General features: G+C 37.3%; 3 protein-coding genes across 3 annotated transcripts; 1 reads left to right on the top strand and 2 right to left on the bottom strand.

Annotated features, from left to right (window-relative positions):
- Nucleotides 1-2,439: 2,439 nt before the first annotated feature.
- LOC131779978 (histamine H2 receptor-like) lies at nucleotides 2,440-3,731 on the top strand. The gene has a single exon (XM_059096597.2). The coding sequence runs from the start codon at nucleotides 2,506-2,508 to the stop codon at nucleotides 3,469-3,471; it is 966 nt and encodes a 321-aa protein (XP_058952580.1). The 5' UTR covers nucleotides 2,440-2,505; the 3' UTR covers nucleotides 3,472-3,731.
- Nucleotides 3,732-6,021: 2,290 nt separating this feature from the next.
- Nucleotides 6,022-17,351, bottom strand: LOC131779941 (cilia- and flagella-associated protein 52-like). Its single transcript, XM_059096557.2, has 15 exons — nucleotides 17,211-17,351; nucleotides 16,646-17,075; nucleotides 15,205-15,333; nucleotides 14,187-14,286; nucleotides 13,482-13,538; nucleotides 12,978-13,159; nucleotides 12,312-12,369; nucleotides 11,429-11,550; nucleotides 10,700-10,848; nucleotides 9,668-9,880; nucleotides 9,077-9,117; nucleotides 8,732-8,778; nucleotides 8,242-8,344; nucleotides 7,403-7,537; nucleotides 6,022-6,793 (listed from the first exon to the last, which is right to left on the bottom strand). The coding sequence occupies exons 1-15, from the start codon at nucleotides 17,257-17,259 to the stop codon at nucleotides 6,647-6,649; spliced, it is 1,962 nt and encodes a 653-aa protein (XP_058952540.1). The 5' UTR covers nucleotides 17,260-17,351; the 3' UTR covers nucleotides 6,022-6,646.
- A 528-nt stretch (nucleotides 17,352-17,879) lies between these two features.
- LOC131779962 (beta-2 adrenergic receptor) lies at nucleotides 17,880-20,045 on the bottom strand. The gene has a single exon (XM_059096580.2). The coding sequence runs from the start codon at nucleotides 19,928-19,930 to the stop codon at nucleotides 18,986-18,988; it is 945 nt and encodes a 314-aa protein (XP_058952563.1). The 5' UTR covers nucleotides 19,931-20,045; the 3' UTR covers nucleotides 17,880-18,985.

Here is a 20,045-nt window from a genome sequence, read left to right as displayed (position 1 = left end):
GCACGAGCCTGTAGGGCAAGTGCAATTTGCAGTCTTTGCAAAATTTACCAGTGCTTATTACACCGAATTGTAATTTGCTCTCGTGTTACAACTTTGCACTCGTGTTGTATAAGAATGCACTCGTTTTTCAGCCAATCAAAAGTGCGTGATTTTTTCCTATACAATATTATCCTCAAAATTTTGAGCATAATAATAATATCACGTTTACGTAAGGTTCACTTTTAGAGCAATTTTCAATTAATTGTGGAAAGTAATCCTAAATTGCAATGGTTTTTCTTAACTTCGCTCTTTGATTGGTCTAGAAAACTCGTGCACCTCTCCTAATCAATCAGATGCAAAACTAGAACCAATCACGACTTGATTCCCCACGTTTTCCCGCGCTTTAGGCAGTTTGTTTTTTTATTTTTAATTTGAGTTCTCACTGGCTCTTAAAGGTAGTTTCCTTTCTTCTGATTGCAGCTATTGGTTTCGGTTTTATGACACTCAATTGAAAAGCACACCTATTTTTGTTTCATTGTTGTTAATGGTTTAGCATGGTTACTGAAAGTATTCAGTAATATCCTTTCTCGAATTCGGGATTGATAGGTAAAATTAATTTTACAAGTTTACTACATTGTCGAGAGCGTAACGTTAACTTTAATGATATTATTTATAAAAGGGTTTTGTTGGTTCAAGGTTTTTTTTTTCAGTTAAGATTTTTAACAGGCTTTTCAAGTCCACCCATAAATTTTGTAATGCTTCTTAAAAATTTGTGATTTTACTTTATATAATTTGTTCGTTATATTCTTGTTTTATGACGAGAAGCGACAATCTGGCGGCATCTAAACCAAAACAATCACTTTGATTTATCATATCCAAATTATTCATAAAGTTTAGAAATTCAAGTTACTTAGAGACGTCGAATCTCTTGAGTTAAAGATAAACAATTACACATGTGGATTTAAATAAACCCACAACGAGGCCATTTAGCCGTTCCTAAATAACACAAAAAGTAAGTTGAAATGTCACAACGGGGTAGATCAATTTAACACCATTTTAATTACTGTCAACACCTGCTCTTGGACACCATTCATTTGGATTTGATATCTCAACACACAAAAGTTGACTTTTGAGGAGAAAATCGAAATCATAAATTATAGTGAGAGGTAACCTATAGCGGCAGACTTCACATCAGGTAACTGGTAGACATACGGCTGGTTGAAACACTCTGTGGCGACTTCTGAGAAGTAGAGTTGGGTTCTAAAGGCGTATCTCTTGGTGAGAAGGAAACGCCAGACGGTCTACTTTGATTTCGTTATTTAATATTTGGTGACACCGCACTGGCTGCTATTTTTTCATCATTCAAGTACATTTGGAATACGTAGTAACTGAAAGAGTTGTTCTGATGTGTGAAATCGTTTTATTACAAGTAGTATTTGTTCATTGTTAAAGAAAATTCTAAGTAGTTTTCTAACGACTGCTTTAGGGTACTTGAGTTAACTGTAGTTTGATCGCCCACGTGATTTTCGATTGCAAAATTTTTTCTGATTAAGAAAGTTTCTTTTCTGGTTTTTCTATCATCTGCTTTTTTACTAGGAAATGACCCCTAACATAAATCACACAAAATTCTACTTTTGAGGCTCATGTTCGGTTATCAACGTTAAGATCAAAATCCCTTTCTTAAAATATACTACTTTTCCAATGCAGATATAATCTCATGTAAATGTGGTGTTATGTCCAAGAGGATCGACGGGCTTGTATTGGCTATGTCTCCAATTTGCAATTGAAAACAGGAACTTGAAAGATTGTTCTCGAATATTTTAACAAAAGAAGAGATGCGGGAGCTATTGAGTTTCGCACTATGTTCTCCGACAGGAAAGAATAAGTTTAGCAACTGTTTTTTTTTCAGCGCTCCAGTGTTACCTGATTTGAATGACAGTAGCTTTATCATTGTACGTTAATGGAGTTTATTTTAGCCAAATCGTTCATTTCTCAATGAGTTACAAACCCACATGAAAAACAAAGCGCTTAAAATTATCAAGTGAATCTTTGTCGGTTTTCTGCTTTTCTCACCTCTTTACAAGTTGAATTGTTTTTTGAATTTTATTTTCTCAGAGCTTTTACGGCGAAATGAAATTTATTGTTTTCGCGGAAAACTTTCACATTCCACTGAAATCGGTTTGGCTGAGGGGAAATTATGAACTTTTACATCGCCAATGATTAACATGAGAAATTAATGAGTTAAAATGACTGATAACAATTTCAGCTGTTTGTAAATTAGAGTGCCTGACAAAACTTGACGTTGTTGCGTAATGTGTGGCATGCAAACAAAATATGCGTGTAACATTTTGTAAGTTAACTTAAATGGGTTTCATCAGTCTCTATATTTTGGCTTTGCTGTAGCTCCGGTCTAAATGTTTGAACAATTTATTTTTTGCTTTATGTCAGAGATTGCTTTCGCCTAGACTTCTGTCTTGAGGGCACTCGCCAGGCGAAGACATATCACCTATTCGCCGCTGGAAGGTGATGGCGAATTCTAATTCCAACAACACCAGCGTAGATGAAAGCTTCGACAACTCATCTGTTCCTAAGTTATCCAACGTTCTCTTAGTTTCATACATAGGAAACTGCGTACTCAATGTCTTTTTATCATTTACGGCGACTTTTGGAAACATCGTGATAGCAATTTCTCTTCGAAAGATATCTTCGCTTCACGCTCCGTCTAAAGCATTGTACTTTGGTCTAGCTCTCTCCGATCTCGGCGTTGGTGTGATTGGTCATCCACTTTATTTGGGTTATCTTTTAACTGAGATGAGTTCGAATGGTCAATCAAAACAAGACGGGGTAATCCACGCTACTCATAACATTTTGTCTGTTTTGCTTTGTGCAATTTCATTGCTAACCATGACAGCCATAAGTATGGACCGCCTTCTAGCACTGCGCTTAAAATTCAGATACCGAGAAACAGTAACACTTCGACGGGTAACTATGGCTTTGATATTTTCATATATTTTAAGCGCAACTATGTCAACAGCGTACTTATGGAATTACCCTCTGTACCTAGGGGCAACTTACGGAGGGATTTTTGTGTGCGCCCTTATTTCCTCTGTGTGCTGTATTTTGGTGTATGTATCCATTCGGAAGCAGCGAACAAGGCAAGTCTTTCACTACACTGCTTCCAGGTTGCCTTCATATATCCTTAAAAGAAACGCAGACGACAGCTCGTTCAATATGTTGACATATCGGAAGTCGTTCGTTAGCGCGCTGTATGTATATGCCTCTCTGTGTGTCTGTTATCTCCCTTACGTTTGTTTGAAAATCATCGGCCGATTCAGTGGATGGAACGATGATGTTTCAGCGGCGTTTTATTGGTGCGGGACTTTGGTTTTGTTCAAATCTTCTTTAAATCCTCTTCTATATTGTTGGAGAATTCAAGGCATTAGACAAGCCGCAAAAGAGACCGTCAGAAGACTGATATTTTGTTTCAAATGATTTTCAAGAGTAGGCATAACCGTCACAATTCCCTAAAATGTGATTAGTGCATTGGCTGCTTTATTCTTCACTTATCATTCTGTTCAGTTGTAATCGGAGAGTGCAATCGCACAGTTGGCTGTAATCGCACACCTGTAATCAGGCAGTTGAAGCAGCCAATCATACTATGTCCACTCAGCTAAATCCACCAGTCGCAGAATTGATCTCAATAACCATAGCAACAACCACTTATCCTAAAAAAAAAAAAACACTCGGGAATTTCCAACATAGAGGAATTTTTTACTTTACCTATTGTTTCTACCGGAGGTATTCGCCTTAAACGAATCAGTTTTTTCGGAAATTTTAACGGTTATGATTAATTGGTAACAGGACTTCGATCGTCCAATTGTTTCTGTAACAATGCTCGTGATTACCAAGTCGGACTCCCGCTTTGCAGTCGTTCGATTTTGTTAGTCACTCAGGTGACTACAGACCGAATTAGACTCCACTCGGTCTTATTACCATTATTTATTACACCCATTTTGAAATCACTGGTGGTCCCTGTAATCTGATTGGCTCTAATTGGTGCAATTTATTCACGAATCGCACCATTTTTACTTTAAATTCCATCTTTTTCCCAGCCAATGAGGAGGCTCGGCACTAAAAACAAAATAACCAATCAGATTTCAAGGCTTGTTTAAAGTAACCACTTAAATTGCAGGAAAATGAAAGACAAAAAGTATCATGTGGCAAATTTTGCAAATTTTGTTTCCAAAACTCTTGTTTATTCCCCCCAAAAATGAATGAATTTAATTTCAAACCGGCTAAGTGCTACATCAATGAAATATTTGAACTGACCAAGTCCTGTATTTGGGCGATTTCAAAATGGATGTAATAAAGTGGTAATTGAACTGAGTGGAGTGCAATTTTGGTCTGATTGTGATTTCAAATCGAACTCGCGCTGCGCACTTGTTCGATTTTTAAATCACGCGTATGATTTCAGCCCAAACTGCACTCCATTCAGTTTCAATTACCATTATAAACCTACCGATTAACTTGTCTCCATGCGCAAGGTTTATTGAGAATTTGAAATCGCGAAATGGTCTCGAAATTTAGGAAAACTAACTATAGATCGCCAAGGAATAACTCAACTAAGCTGTTTCAGTTTTTTCTTACGTGTGTCAAGTCTATTTATAGCTTTTTTCGTGGTTTGGTAATACAATAAAACGCTGCAAAAGTTACCTCAAGGCAGCAAGAGATTGAAATGGCGTGCTTTAGCATTAAATATATTAATGTGGTATATTAAAGTGATAAAATACCTACAATGCCTCTTTTTTGTGATCAATGAGAACGAATCAGCGTTGATAATTGGCTCAAAACTGAACCCTCCTGTGACGACTAGTGATACAAATTGGTCTCTTAAGGAGCGATGCAAAACTGATGATATGTCCACAGTTTCTTCCGGAGTTCCCCCGTGATCTTGCTTTTCCTGCCAAGATCCTTCAGGGAGTTCGAGAAGAAAAGTTACAACTCAAAGACCCTTGGATTTTTTCTCAAACAAACTATCATTTGAACTAGAGATTTCCTCATGTTTTCCATCGCTTATTTCATCTTTTCAGAGAGCAACAGCTCGGTAAAAAATAATTTCCATCTCCGCTGACAACGACTTCTCTCCTTTGGGGAGGTAGTATTTTCAAACGTCGTAATTTGTTTGTCAAGTACGTCAATAAGTATGAAAACAGGCTGCACAAATATAAATATAACTGGAAAGACTTAAATGAGTTATTTCCTAACGATTTATGGCTAATTTTGTAATATTTCGAGACCATTACGCGATGACGATTTCACAATAGACATTACGCAAGTAGAGAAGTTTTTTGGTATTTTTATAACACATTTTGTGGTAATTCTAATAAAAACTTAAACTTCCCTCGTAACAAAATTATCTTTATCCATGTATGATGAAACTGCGGCGAGAGAGCCATCATGTCGCCAAAATCGCTTTTTTGAACGTCCAAACAACCTCTCGCCATACTTTCCTTTATAGCGAGTTAAAATGTTTGCCCCGTGGCGATCCCAGAAATCTGTGCGGAAACGCAAGGATCCGATTACTAGCAACTTCCGGTGAAATGTTTCAATAACTATCTTGCGGCAACACCTCTTCTGCTCTTCTGTAAGGTGACTAAAGGTGTAAACAACTCGAACTTCTCATCTTCCGCACTGAAATTTAAAATCAGTTGACTTAAATGAACGGCAGGTAGTTCCTTCGGGGGCGTTACCTTGGGTACACCCTTTCTTCCCGATCTTTACTACAAAAGTATGAAATTTTAGGTAGAAAGTCGTTTTGGAAATAATAAACAAACCCAAGATAAATACTTAGTATTTGGAACTGTTTCACACGATAGCTTCCCTCTCGTCCGGGTAGTTGGCAAGATCCAAGTTCAAAAATATTTGTCTCGTATGTCAAATTTCGATTCAAGTTTGCTGTTTCTTAAAAACTCCTATCAAAATATACATTAAGTGAGCACACTTACACCAATCCCTACGCAATAAGTCCCGAACTTTAACCAGTAGTTTTGAATGTGTTTTAATAGGGCCTCTATATTTAATGGCGTGTAAACCATTCATTACCACAAATGGTGTCAAGCGATGAAAAGTGGGCAGATTTATCGATAACAACACACATTATTTTACATTAAGTTTTGCGTCTGCCCCAACATCTGCCTTAAACTAGTAAACAATTAAAAAGTTTCAGCACTATAAAACAAAGAAAATCAAATATATTTCAAGAATGATGATGTCCAACTCAAACCGCCGAAACTTTTAAAAAAATTGTAGCAAACCCTTTCTCCTTGCCTGACCCATCAAAAATTAATTATCCAAGTTACAAAGGTCAAATTCCATAATCTCACTGTACACAAGGCAATTTACATAATATAGTAACTTTCACCGGCATCATGATCTTGACCTGAACGTCATCACCCTACAATAGTCTAACTAAGTCAATCAAAACCGTGAACCGTGTTGATTAAATTACAAAACAGTTAAGTTTCCATGTAAATCTCTTCAAACACCTCAAAGTGATATTTCCAAGCAAATGTTGCATGTATCTGCCACTGGTATAAACTTAAACTTTGGCAATTTTTTGAGAAGAAACGTTCCACAGTCATACAATTACAAATCAGTGTTAGTTGTCTTAATGAGGGTATTTCCATCTCAGAATGCTGCCGTCCGTTCCTATGGAGACAATCCACTTGTTGTTTGGACATATTTTCACCCTTGTGATCCCCCCTCCGTGGCCTTTGCCAACATGAGTCTCTTGGCCTTCATTGTACTTCCACACCTACAAATTAAGATCAAAATAGGTCAAGGGTCATAAAGAAAGTCAGGTGAGTGAGCAAGTAGGAATGAAAAATAAGAAGAAATGAAAAGTGTATAGACGCAACTGTGACCTAAAGAAAATATATTTCAAGTCTAAATCTCGGTAATACGTTTGCACCGGAGTAGTGAATTACTGCATGAAGTTCTTCATAAATCTTAGTTTATACAAAGAAAAGTCATCTCTAAAGATTGCACACACTAGCTCGCAAAAGAATGTTTGAGTTATGGACGCTTAAAGTTTTTCACTCTACAACTTTTAAAATATTCACATTGTTTAACATTAAGAAGATACATACAAAGATTTGATTGGTCAATTTTTCACCTAAGCGTATCCTTCATAAACAAAGACAAACATGTAAGTGTTGTACACCCCCCGTGTACACCCACCGAGCTAACACCTATTTTGTAATTCGTGAATCAATTTTAAGTATTTAAAGCATTGTAAAGTTGTTTCTTCATCTTATCTTCAGATTTTTGTACCATAGCCATTGCTTATTTTCTTAACCTTCCACCAATAGATTGTACTAGTACGCTAAGATGCCAAACAATGACAGGTTATGCGTGTACATACCACAACTTCTTTGTCGGCGCCACCAGTAACAAAGTGTGTCCCGTCGAAGGATATATCCATACCATCAATAGATCCCCGTTTGGACCCTTCTAGTTCTCGAATTTGCCCTCCGTCGTATGTTTCCCAGTAAACAATCTGTTGGCAATACGAAATTAAACCCTTTAACTCCCAAGATCTGATTGTTAGTTCTCCCCTCTTGCTGCTACACATTTCCTTTTAAATTGGTTACGAGAATTTGGTGCTAGATCAAGATAACAACTTCAACCTGATAAGTTTGAGTATTCTGATTACCTGTTTGCTAAACAATATATGGATATAATAAGGAGAAGTTACATGATAATCACTTCCGGGAGTTAAAGTGTTAAAGAGTCACGAGTTTGCTATACATGCGGACGAGTTTTTGTCCTACAAAGCGTGGAACATAGAAGGCCGAAAGTCTGATGTCCAATCCCTCTCGGGATTCCCAGATATTTCCTTGTCCTACGCTCGTAATAAACACGAAACAATTTCCTTCAAAATGATCTGCTTTACAGTCAAGAGTTGTTTGACTGTACTCAAAACGATAGTTTAAGATCGGCTCAACTGTCAGTTTCCACATATACAAAGTAAATTGCCTGAATTTTTTTCAGGTCTTATTTTCAACTATTAGTTCAGTTGTGTTCATAGCTTATATTCGTTTCTTCAGCGCAGTGCACATATTCGAGTTTTATACATTTACAATCATTAAGTTGTGTAGGTTAGACGTAACCTACATTTAACTAAACCCTTCTTTTCTCAAAGTTCTGCCTTAAGCTTTCTGGTCTCTTCATTTAGTGGTGATGACTCATTCGGTCGCTTACCTTCCGGTCCGTACCAGCCGTGATGATCTGACTCTCTGGTGGATTGTAGCAGATTGCCTTGAACATGGTGTTAGCAAACACGATTGTGTACCTTACCATTTGCCTAGAACAATCCAAGATAAAAGTTAATAACATACCGTGGCGGTCATGGGTTTGGATCGTTCTTAAAGACCAAACAGGCGATGCAAGCACCAATCTCATCTTCGCATCCCTGTAATAAGACGGCTGCGAAGAGACCGTGCAGGCACATACAAAAGCTGGTCGAATGTCTTTTATCCCTGTGCTTTGACATATTCTTATGTCCAAGCCATTCTTACGACGAAATAAGACCTGTTTTGCTTGAGGTTGTTTTTGTTTTTATGTTCGTCCTGCTAGCTAGTGAAAATTAGGCTTCAGAGTTTTTTTCATTCACCGCACGTAAACAGTTAAAAAGAATCATTGACAAAGGTTAGGTTTCAGAAAAAAGGAGGTAAATAGATAATGTACTTACTCCAAATCCCAAACAATACACGTGCCGTCCTTGCTAGCTGAGACGCACTGGAAAAAAGAAGAAAAATTAAGGTTGATAAGGTAATAAAACAGATGGGGGAGTCGGTCTCTTTGGGGTCTACAAGAAAAGAGAGTATACCGTTAGATCTGCAAATCTCCAGGGCGGTTTTACCGAGTCGAAATTTATCCATAGTCGACCAGAGTTCATTTGTGTGCGCTGAACATATGCCTCGTACTTTTCTCTTGTGGAAAAGTTATTAGCACAGACTGTAAACAGAATCTATTGTTGGGGAGTGATTAAATATGAGATTGTCTAGGTACGAGAGTTTACAGTACAAATATTTACCTCCAGATCGTTGCGCCGAACTTTGATGGAAGTAACAGCACCTTAGAAAAACACTATAAGTTAACTGCAGTAAAATTAAAATTGTTAAGCTGATATCTGCATAAGCTAAGGAACGGGCTATGTTTTGTGCGCTCAATAAAAATAAATACGACAGAACCGCGAACTCGTCCCAAGGCTCTTGTAGCTTTGCTGATCGTTTTCTCGGCTCCACCGCACCGGACAGCGCTTCAAAGCTTTCAAAAACCTGCCAACTACGTTGGCTAACACTTGCATGAAATCTAATAAATTGTTTCCCATAATCTCCAGCTCAAGTTACGACACCTCTGTGTACTTAGCTAAAAAACGAAACGCGTGGAAAAAAAAGGAGAGGAGCCTAAAATTTCAGTCCGAACGCGTCTTGAAAAAATTAAGAAACTACGCTTGTGCTAAAAGTACACACTCTACAAGTGGAAAAAATGCGCAAAATAACGTCTTATTGCTTTCCTAGCTACATTCTCCACTTGTTAATCGAGAAAAATACCAAGAAAACATACAGTCATTTGTAAATTCATTTTAGGCCAGATAGCGACTATCACTGGTTTTCAATGCTACCTTTATGCTTTTCCTTCATGGCTCCTTTGAGTTTCCAAGTGCGGCCACCAACAGTCCAGACACGAACTTCACCTTCCCCTCCCCCACTAATGATATGTTTCTTATCATTAGTGGTGGCTACAGCCGTGACGCCAATCTGATGAGCGTTGTCTATTGCATAAAGCAAGCGGCCACTCTCTGGTGTGAATGTGCGGATTTTTCCGTCGTCCCAACCTGGATAATAACGGAGGTAGCGTTACACATTGGGAAGAATAATGTCAAAGTGGTATGACCTCAGTGACCGAATCCTCTCCCCACCACTCTTTACCAAGGTGGAGAGGTGGCAGGTGTCCAACTGGGGTTAACCATTTAACTCCCAGAAGTGATTAACCGATAATTTATCCCTGTAATATCCAGACATTATCCAGGAGACATGCAAGCACTGAGAATTCTCAAACTTATCAGGTAGAAATTGTTTTTCTGATCCAACACAAATTCTTGATACTAATTCGTTAGGAAATGTGTAATAGCTGGAGGGGAGAATTAACAACCAGATCTTGGGAGTTAAAGGGTTTGACATGTCTAAATTATGTTGATCAACCCGTGAAACAGAAAGGGGGAATTCTTGGACGTCTATGACATGCAAACGGAACCTGGCGTAATTCCCAAAAAATTCCCCTTTCCATCGAAACAAGAAAAAACGTCCTTTATTACCACTAATGTATACTATTCGGGAGAAAAAAAATCAATCAAGAGAGTTTGTAATGACCTCTCTATGGATGCTTGTCGATTTGGTTAAGGTGCAAACCACAGATTGAGACTTTACAAAAATTGTTGTGGAAGAAACTACAACATTTCCTGTCCTCGTGAGGAGTTTTTTTTTCTTGTTGCGCACAAGGAAATAAAATTTGATGTGGTATTAATTTGGAGGTGGGTATTGACCACAAAGAAATTTAAATTACATATACTGAAACCAGATTCAGCACTAGGTGTTCTATACCTGAGATGTTTCAGAACTTTCACTTCTAGTAATTAAAGAGTTTGAATCCTCACCGCTTATGATACTTGTTCCACAGCGCATCAGTTCGATAGCATTGCAAGTCATGTTAGGTACGGTGATGCGCACAATCTCTTGGTTTGTCTTTGTGGACCAAATTCGGATTTCACTTTTAGCACAGGTAAGAAACAAGTCTGAACTGTCACTGAAAATCAAATTCATACATCAATTCAATCTGTAATCTGTGTTAAAAATGCTATGAGACGAATTTGGAACTCTACAAAAATTAGCGGACTGCCTTTTATGTACATCGTAGCTAAAAAATGTAAAGTTTCTTGTGAGATTATTTTCTCCATCGCTCAGCTTGAATTTTCACTCGACTTTTAATTTTATTTCTTATGAAGTAGGTAGTAGTCATGCTAAAGTGTTTCAGACACTTCAATAAAGTTCTAATCTTGACTTATCTTTTGAGCAAAAAGGTAAGACACAAAGTACTGAGAAACACAAGCTTAATGGCAACTTTTATACTGATGATCAAAGAGTCCCTGGGAGAAAAACTGTTAGATGCAAATTCAGCTAAAAGCAAAGTTAATTTAAACTTCTCAGATTGGACATGTGTTCTACAGAACTTGTAGTTTAACATTGATAGCCATCACTAGGAATGGGAAACGTGGCACAAAGTTTGCAACTCTTTTTGTCATCAACAGTGCAAAAATAAATCATTATGCTAACCATACATAAGGATAGGGCTATATGTTACTTTCTCAAACATTAAATCTGCTTACTGAGGGAATATGATGTCAGTGACAGGGGAGTAGTGGCAAGTCTTTATCCTGTCAAACTCTTTTGCACCAAATGTACTGTAGCTGAACAGATAAATCTGGGAGTTTTTTGTGCCTACAAAGAACTGAAGAAGAAATGTGGTCTTTGAGTATTAAGCTGAAAAATACCTAAAGATCAAGTACAACTTAGAGGTTGTATTGTGCATAATGTCTTAAAAGGTGGACATGTAAGTATAAAATTTAAGTTTCAAGTATTATATAGATCAAAAGAGCATCACCAAAGCTAACAGAAATTTTAATATTGGAAAGATTAGTTTTAATTCTGTCCTACAATAACATATGGACACTGAAGTTCAACCAACTGTTTTTCACAAATTGTGTTTTATACTACTGCTGAACCAACATTGTGGTAAAAAAGTAAAAATATATCAAAATTAATCAAATTCTCATCACAACTCAGAACACTTCAACAGCTAATACAATACAAATCTGTAAAACATGGGAAAGGTGCACATTTTTGTATTTAGACCAATCCCACTTTTTTCTGATGATCTGCCCTCATCCCTGTGTTATTTGTTTTTACTTATCTCCAGCCTTTCTCAGCTTTAACTAACTTGATTCAATCACCAGAAAGACTTGGGCTACCATGATATTTGGCAGGGAAAGATGTTTCCAAATTTCATCCGTGAAAACAATGCTATTAATGACCTCACTCTACCGAAACAATTTTGTTGGCAATCACAAAACTGATTGATTGCATGTAATCACAAAAAAGTGCTTGTGAGTGCAATACAAAAAATTATGTTCTATCCTAAAGTTTGGCCATTTTCACAGTGCATAAGAGTTGACTTAAAAATTTTTCAATAATTCTGGGTTTTGAACACACCTGATGTCCTTGGCCTCTCAATGCTATTGAGGTTATCCCACCATCCACAGTGACAGATCTAAATCAAACAACACGGTCCATTATAAGAAAGCAGGTAATAAAATGGTTTGAAAGATAGAACATAGGTAAACTTGGATGACTATGTATGCTAACTTTCCAGTGATTATATTGGTAAATTTGAGTGGTTTCCAGTGTGAACCCCACTACATTCACACCATGGCTGGTGGTAGAATATTGTGTCCATGACAACCTTAGAGCAAAGTTTTCCTAGTAAATGGGAACAAACTTATCTCTACTGTAAATGTTTTGAACCTGGGGTAACATGTGATTGTGTGGTGTGATCATCTGGGTGAGGGTAGTGAGTAGTAACCCGAGTGAAACTTATTATCTGGGTCTACTCTGGAATCTCAACTCTGGATGATCAGACTATATGGTCACACTGTTATACAAAGAACTTTTAGCCAAATCTAGCCACCAACTGTTTCTTTGCATGAGTAACTAACGAAGTAAGTTAGCTGCTTATTCACTCAAAAAACTGCCATAAATTCAAAGAAGGGTTCCACGTAATAGTATTCTTTAACAAACTGACTGACTGATGACAAATGGACAGGATGATGGATTAAATAATTTGATGGAAAAAAGTTATTATTATAAGAATGCGCTTACTGAGTTTTCTTGATTATTCTTTTATCATCTTTTTCAACAACTTTGAGGATGGCAACTGTCCCATCTCCTGATCCAACCAGAATTTCACCTTTCCGTGGAATGCGAATAGCAAGCACTCCAAGACTGAGACGTTCACTGGCCAATGGCCCATAGGTAGTCATAAGTTTAGTTGTCATATTGATCTGCAATATTTGACAGCACATGCAAATAAGGAAATGAATTAGAACCTCAAGGCTAAGCATAAATTATCCAAATTAAAAAGTTTTTAAATTTCATTTGAGGATTTGAAGACATTTGTATGAAAAAAATGAAGTTTAAGGGGGAAGGGTACATAAAACCCTTTTTGGTAAATGTTCAGATAAAAGGGTTTTGCGAACTTGAAGATGGCTTTGTTTCATCATTAGTTCAAATGGTAGAAATATACACCCTGCTCTTTTATGCAGTTAAATCCCTATTTTGCCAGGTTAAACTTTCATCAGCTTCAATATGCAAATTTTTGTCTACCTCTAAAACGTCTCCTGTGGTAGTTCCACAATAGAAGTGGCTGTCATTTTCAGTCATCTGTAAAAAATCAAAATTATGTCACTGATTACATTCATAGTTACAAACATTTGGCATCACTTAAAATGTATCTTTTGGTTATTATAAAAAGACCACACATAAAAAAAAATAAAGAAAACAATTTCCATGCAAAGCATTCTGGAGACAGTACCTTTGGGAGAAAAGCAAACAAACAAATGAACAATTTTTTCTCTAAGCTACAGCTGCAATGTCTTGCTAAAGGAAACGATCACTGAGTGACAGTAATATATCCTGTTAATGAAAACATCACAATGCTGCTGAAGCAACATATCCCTGTGTGGAAATAACATATTTCTCAGTGCAAACCATTATTAACTTGAAGCTCAACTCAGCAAAGAACTCTCTTCATTGTCATTGAAAAGTCATCTGATTCCGAGAAATTTGCAACTTACTTCAAAGTGAATTATGACTCAAGAAGAGTACAAATTCTAGTTCCACTTTTCATTCTCACATTCAAGGCATAAAATGTGCATGCACTCATTTCACTAACTAATGTTTAAGAGTATTCTAATAAAAAATTAGCATTAAATAATCATCATATTGTAGAGTTAAAATTAATGAATTTAGGCCAGACTGCTCCAAACACAACATGCTTTTATCTACAGGAAAACAGTTAGCATCACTCACCTGAATACATTTAACTATTCGTTTTAACTGTCCCATACCAACTTCAGTTGGACGGATCTTACGGTTTTCAACATCCAGTTCCCAAACTCTCAAGGTATTACTGGAAATGTAATAAGAAAAAGTCTTGTGAAATAAACAAAGGCTTACATCCTTGTATTTACAGTCCAACTTGCATTAAGCAGTCACCCAAGGGGAATGACACAGTGACCGCTTAATAAAGGTTCCACAGAATAGGGTTTTTTAAAAAAAAAAAAATGAAATGCAAAAAATGCCATTTTATGCCATAATTGATCAATCAATGTACAAAAACTCACTCAAAAATACATCTACAGCATTGATTTTGAGAGATAAACATGGATGTAAGATACTTAAAAGCTTGTTCTTGATTTATTTGAGTGGTTCCATGTTAGGTGACCATTCAATAAAAGTGGGAGATAATAGAAAGAGACTGTTGGGACTTGTCAGTTAAGGGTGACCATGACTGCTTACTAGAGGTGACCGCCTAATAGAAGTGAAAACTTCAATGTTTTAGGGAAAATAAATTTGGGACTACCACAACTGACCCCTTAATACAGGATGACCACTCAATAGGGGGCCGCTTAATACAGGTTCAACTGTATTTTGTCAATTTACTGTTATACAAATTATTTACTTTCAGATCCAGTTCAGTCACTTTCACCTTTTAGCCCATTGGGGTGTCTACAATCTAGAGTGTCTACAATCGAATTTCTTCTAGTGATATCACCCCTAAATCACACATTAAGGTCATGAGAATAAAAGATATGATCACCAACTTAAAGAAGCCCTTGAATGATAATCAAATTCTCCTTGTCAGCACTTTAGAAAATGTATGGCAAATAGTATTGAGTATATGTATACTGATGTTAGGATGGTTAATAGCTTTTGGCCATAGTTAACACTATTGTCTTCTTTCAAATTCTCAGCCCTGCAGTGTTCCAACATATAACCATCAAATCATAAAAACTTTAAAGATTTCAGGAGCATCAGCAGTACTTACTCTCCACCAGTGACAAATATCTCATCACTCAAGTTAGCATAAGCTACTGCAAATGTAGTCCCTGCACTTGGAGCACCTGCCACACTTCCACAAATAGCTGAACCACTCTTGACATCCCACACAACAATTCTGTGAGCAAAAGAAGAAAAAAATTTGGAAAAGAAATATGTTTTAATGGTCAAGGCTTTATTCTGATTAGAGCATTATTTTAGCACTGTTCCAACATGACATATCACATAGAGAATGTGAAAAATAGTATAAACAGTGTTTATCGTAACCTTTTGACCCTTGGAGTGACTACCATCTGATTTCTCCCAACAGTATTTCCTCTAAATTACTGGTGAGATCACGAGAATATTATAAGGAAATGATCACCAACTAAAGAGGCTCCTGACTTTGGGAAAAATTTTCTTTGTCAGCACCTTAGGAAATGTATGACAAACTGTATGGAGAATATGTATACTAATGTCTCAGATACATCATGGGAGATTATTTAAATAATTTGAATCTAAAAATCACTCCATTTAATGTATAAAAATAGATTACATAAAGTATCTTGTATTGAATTTCTCTGGTTCTGACAAGCGTTTGGAAGGAAATCACAAAAAGCTTCTACTCAGTCAATTTGAGAGCTGTCTTTTTTGTCACCTCAGTTATTTTGTTTAATGGCTGTTGTTGGTATTAATGATATAATGTTTTGGTACAAAGATTTTTCTGATCCAAACAGTATGTAATACACTTGTTTATCCTGACTTTCAACTCCTGTTCTTTGGTAGCTCAAGCTCTTCATTACTAATTTTATCAGGGGTCAAAGGCCTTTAAAAGAAAGCAGTAAACCTTTGCTAAACTGAGATCCTTCTAACTGTCTCAGATGTAGCTTGTACTCTCCTTCCTGTATAGTTTAGCTCATTTTAGTCTGAAAGCCTTGCATTTCTTTCAGGGGTTTAAGCTTAGGAGCCTCAGTCAAAAGGTACCCAGAGTAGCTAACTATTATCATAATTACTGAAAAATATCTGTAAATACTCATCATTTCTTGAAAATAATGGGATGAAGAGGGCATTAAATTTACAAAAATATGTGCAAAAGAGAGTATTACTACTCCAATACAGAAAAATTCCCATCGTTGAGTGTACTTGCAATTAGGCGATGAAAGCTATGACAAAGATAAGGGGTTATGTGCTACAATTGTTTGGTCTCAGTCTCACATTTTCAAACGAGAGTCTCCCAAATTTTATAAATGGCCTTTCCTCACACTTAGAGTGTCGTTATCACTAGGAAAAAAGTAGATGCTGTAACTGAATTTCAACCTTGGTTCAATCAAATTTTCCCTCGCGCTTTAGGTATAAGGATGTAATTAGTAATCAGTTCGAAACAAACTAGAGAAAACATTAAACCAAAGATAAAATTCAATCACATAGAGAATCTACTTTTATAGACTTACGATCCATCGTCTTGGCCACCAAGGGACACCAGATATTTGTCATTTGGAGAAAAAGCCAGCGCTTCTACTTTGACTTTATGCAGTGGATCCAGGGTATGTTTAATGGATCTCTTCTCAAAATCCCAAAGAATAACATCGGCCTGAAATCCCATGTGAGTCTTTTCACCCGATGCAAGGTATTTTCCACTTTTGGAGACTGCCAGACAAGAAACAGCCAGGCATCTTTCTTTGTGTCCTGACAACAGCTTCTGACGCATCTTTGGATCTTCTGGGGTAGTCCTACTTTTGGTTCCCCCTTTGGTTCCTGATCCTCTCCCACCAGAAGCTGGTTTTTTGTCCTCTTTAATTTCCTCGACGACGATTGTGTTGCCAAGAGGATAGATAAGATGTTCTCTGTCACTGTTAACCAGCAAACCTCCTGGAACCTCACCTACAAAAACATGCGAATGAAATTTAAATGAAATTTTAGCAGCGTCTAAATGACAGTTCAGGATGAAAGATCGCTGAAAATTACAAAGCGCTATCACAGTTGTGGTGAAGCTAAATATCATACAGTTTCGCGTACCTGCAAAACCAATGATTGCATGAAGGTCGAGAGGTTCTATATCACCCATGTCGACTTGTTATTAGGTGCACAAATACAACAAAAACAGTACAGAAACCGTACAACCAACACACTTTTATGTTCTCTTGATTTTAGTTTTAGTCTGGCGCGCGTTGCTACTGGAAACAGCGCATACAAAATAATAACTGCCGCTGTGCAACGAATACCGATACCGTTATCGTTCCCAGTTTGAACGCGGCTGTGACAAAGAAATCGAAGTAGTGTACCTTACTTTTTCTTCTTCCTTTTGATGTTTCCATTGGAGATATCTTCTTGAATTTATAAGCTTCTTGAATTTATAAGCTTAGCACCTCTGGATGTTTGACCAAACAAACTGATTAAAAATCCTGTCTAACGGACAGCGGTAATTGCTAAAAAACAAATAACGAATGGCATGGACGTCGGGAAATGGATCTTCTGAGTGCCAGAAACAATACACTTGGAAGCAATCGGATATGCGATTATCGGGTTGGTTTTATAAGTTTATCTTTATTCTATGGGCCAAGTCTCCACGGGAGTCATCGCCATATTTGAAATGAGACCGAATGGGATGCGAAAGGAATTAGCCAAAGTATCTGCGAATAATTTTTGAGGGAGGAGATTTAGCATGTTATTTTTATGAAAATTCTCTAATGCAATTTTCATTGTCAGAACTTACAAAACGAAACCCTCTTTTTCCCGCTCATTTGTGTCACCTCACATTTGTAGTAGGGGATCAGTTTAATCAGAGCTGAAAAGCTGTGTTTGAAAAAGAAGACAAAAGTTGACAAGAGAAAGCTTTATAAGGTCTCTATTTTGTTAACACACCGGATGACACTTAACATCTATTAGTTAGCACACAGAAGAAAGGGAAACAGAAGAAAAATAGAGACAGGGCAATGTCTTCTGTGTGAGGCAACTTTTATCTGTAAGAGCCAGACTTCACCGATAAGAAATAAATCAGTAAAATGTAACAAGTACTAGATGATTTTAGCCCAATGTAATACAGTGGAAAATCATCAGGATTTTAAATCCATTCTTTCCTCTCGAGTTATCAAATTGGCACAAAATAACAGTAAAACAGATGACAGTTTATTTTACTGAAAGACAGACGTCATGAGATGTTCTTGCATCACAAGGCAATATTCCTTTATGGCCTAAATACCATTTAAATTAATTTTTCCCTGTACACACGGCCGATCAGTTTTCGCATTACAATAATTGTCAGGAAAAAATAGCTTCGACAATTACAGTTGTTTAATATTTCAGCGTATCAGAATTCAGGCCGAATGAGTAACTGAAAGCTTTCAATTTTCATTAGAAACACAATTGTTTTTCTAGTCACGTAGCGCTTTGCAGTGTTCTCCTAAACACGAAGAATGTTTCTAATGTTTTGCAAAATCGAACAGAAAGCAAATACACCAAAAAGTACAACCCCTTACCAGTAGAGCTTTTTTTTTCCCTGTTTTTCCTGTTTTGAAATATTTTTGCGGGGTAACAAAGAGTTCATTTCAGTCGTCGTGTACTTACCAAAGAACAGTTGTAAGTTGACAAAGCCGGGAGTGGAGTCGGTTTGGGAGGGCTGCGGAAAAACTTGAAGGACAGGCCGGTAGCAGTGCATGGCGGTTTACGGGAGAAGGGCATGACGAGGATATACTTTTGCCTTCGTGCAGGAGTTCGACACTGCTGATCTTAAATGAAATTCATCCATTCCTGACTCCACTCCTTACACAATGTCTTTTGGAGTAACTTAAAGGTTAACAACAAGGATTTAAGTTATTAATAAGCATCCACATCGCTGCACGAACCTGCCTGATTTGCCAACAATACAAAATCGGGTTTAACGAAGAGTTCACGAAAAGTAATGTGAACGCAAAATTACCCAATGACAGTAGAATCAGTGGGGATGAGTCATTCTTGACATACAGAATGGCCACACAGGTTATGGGTATATAACACAACATAAGAACGACATAAACATAGCGCATTGCAGCAACGGACTTCTTGTACTTATTAATAGACAGGTAGCTTTCCTCTCTGTGTAGATAAAACTGGTTGAACTGGTTGAAAACCTGCCTTTCTTGTCGGCGAAGCATGCGTTGAATTTTGAAGTGCGTAAAAGTTGGTACCACTATAAAAAGTGAGAACGATGAAACAGAAAGAACTATTGTGATCTTTCCTGCCAGTAAGCGTGCAATTGGGAAGATTAAGCTGGTTATCCACAGAGACAACACGGTGATGTTTGCCTTTTTTATTGTGACGACTGAACGATAGCGGGCACGAAGGTGTAAAGCCAGAAATCTGTCAATGCTTATTGTAATCATCGTGAAAAACGAGACTGCTACGAAGTAATCACTTAGAAGAGGGTAGACAATCCAGGAAGTACATCGAATCCACGAGTTTCCTACTACACCAGAGAGGCAATATGCAATGTATACGGGTTGAACAAATAAACCGACAAAAAGATCGGATAAAGCCAAACTTCGAAGGAGTGCTTTAGACGGCGAGTGGAGAGCTCGGGTTTTTACAAGGGCTGTTAAAACTAGAGCGTTTCCTATGGAAGCTGTTAGTGAAAAGACCGCGTTGAAAGCTGCTGTGACAATGTAGGTGTAGTAGAGATAGGGTGGTACTTGAAGAAGAAGCGATGGATCGTAATTGCAGGGGAACAATGTTTCATTTTGGTCTGATAAATTATTGGCCATCGTAGATGAACTGAAAGTCCAGAAAGCCTTTAGTTTGAGGGAAGGTGGGCAAGAAATATGTTCTGTGACCCAAGAGAACAACACTTCACACCTTCACGTCATTTCAATGCCTTAT

The sequence above is a fragment of the Pocillopora verrucosa genome, chromosome 8, assembly GCF_036669915.1.
Source record: "Pocillopora verrucosa isolate sample1 chromosome 8, ASM3666991v2, whole genome shotgun sequence".
Classification (NCBI taxonomy): domain Eukaryota; kingdom Metazoa; phylum Cnidaria; class Anthozoa; order Scleractinia; family Pocilloporidae; genus Pocillopora; species Pocillopora verrucosa.
Note: the sequence above shows the minus strand (reverse complement) of the source record. Positions and strands in the feature narration are given on the sequence as shown.

Coding starts and splice junctions, on each gene's coding strand:
- LOC131779941 (XM_059096557.2), bottom strand. CDS start 17,259: ATGGGTGATATAGAACCTCTCGACCTTCATGCAATCATTGGTTTTGCA. Junction 9,881..10,699: donor TGGAACAAGTATCATAAGCG/GTGAGGATTCAA, acceptor GTTATTATCCAG/GTTGGGACGACGGAAAAATC. Junction 9,118..9,667: donor CATGAAGGAAAAGCATAAAG/GTAGCATTGAAA, acceptor TGTTTTTCTAAG/GTGCTGTTACTTCCATCAAA.
- LOC131779978 (XM_059096597.2), top strand. CDS start 2,506: ATGGCGAATTCTAATTCCAACAACACCAGCGTAGATGAAAGCTTCGAC.
- LOC131779962 (XM_059096580.2), bottom strand. CDS start 19,930: ATGGCCAATAATTTATCAGACCAAAATGAAACATTGTTCCCCTGCAAT.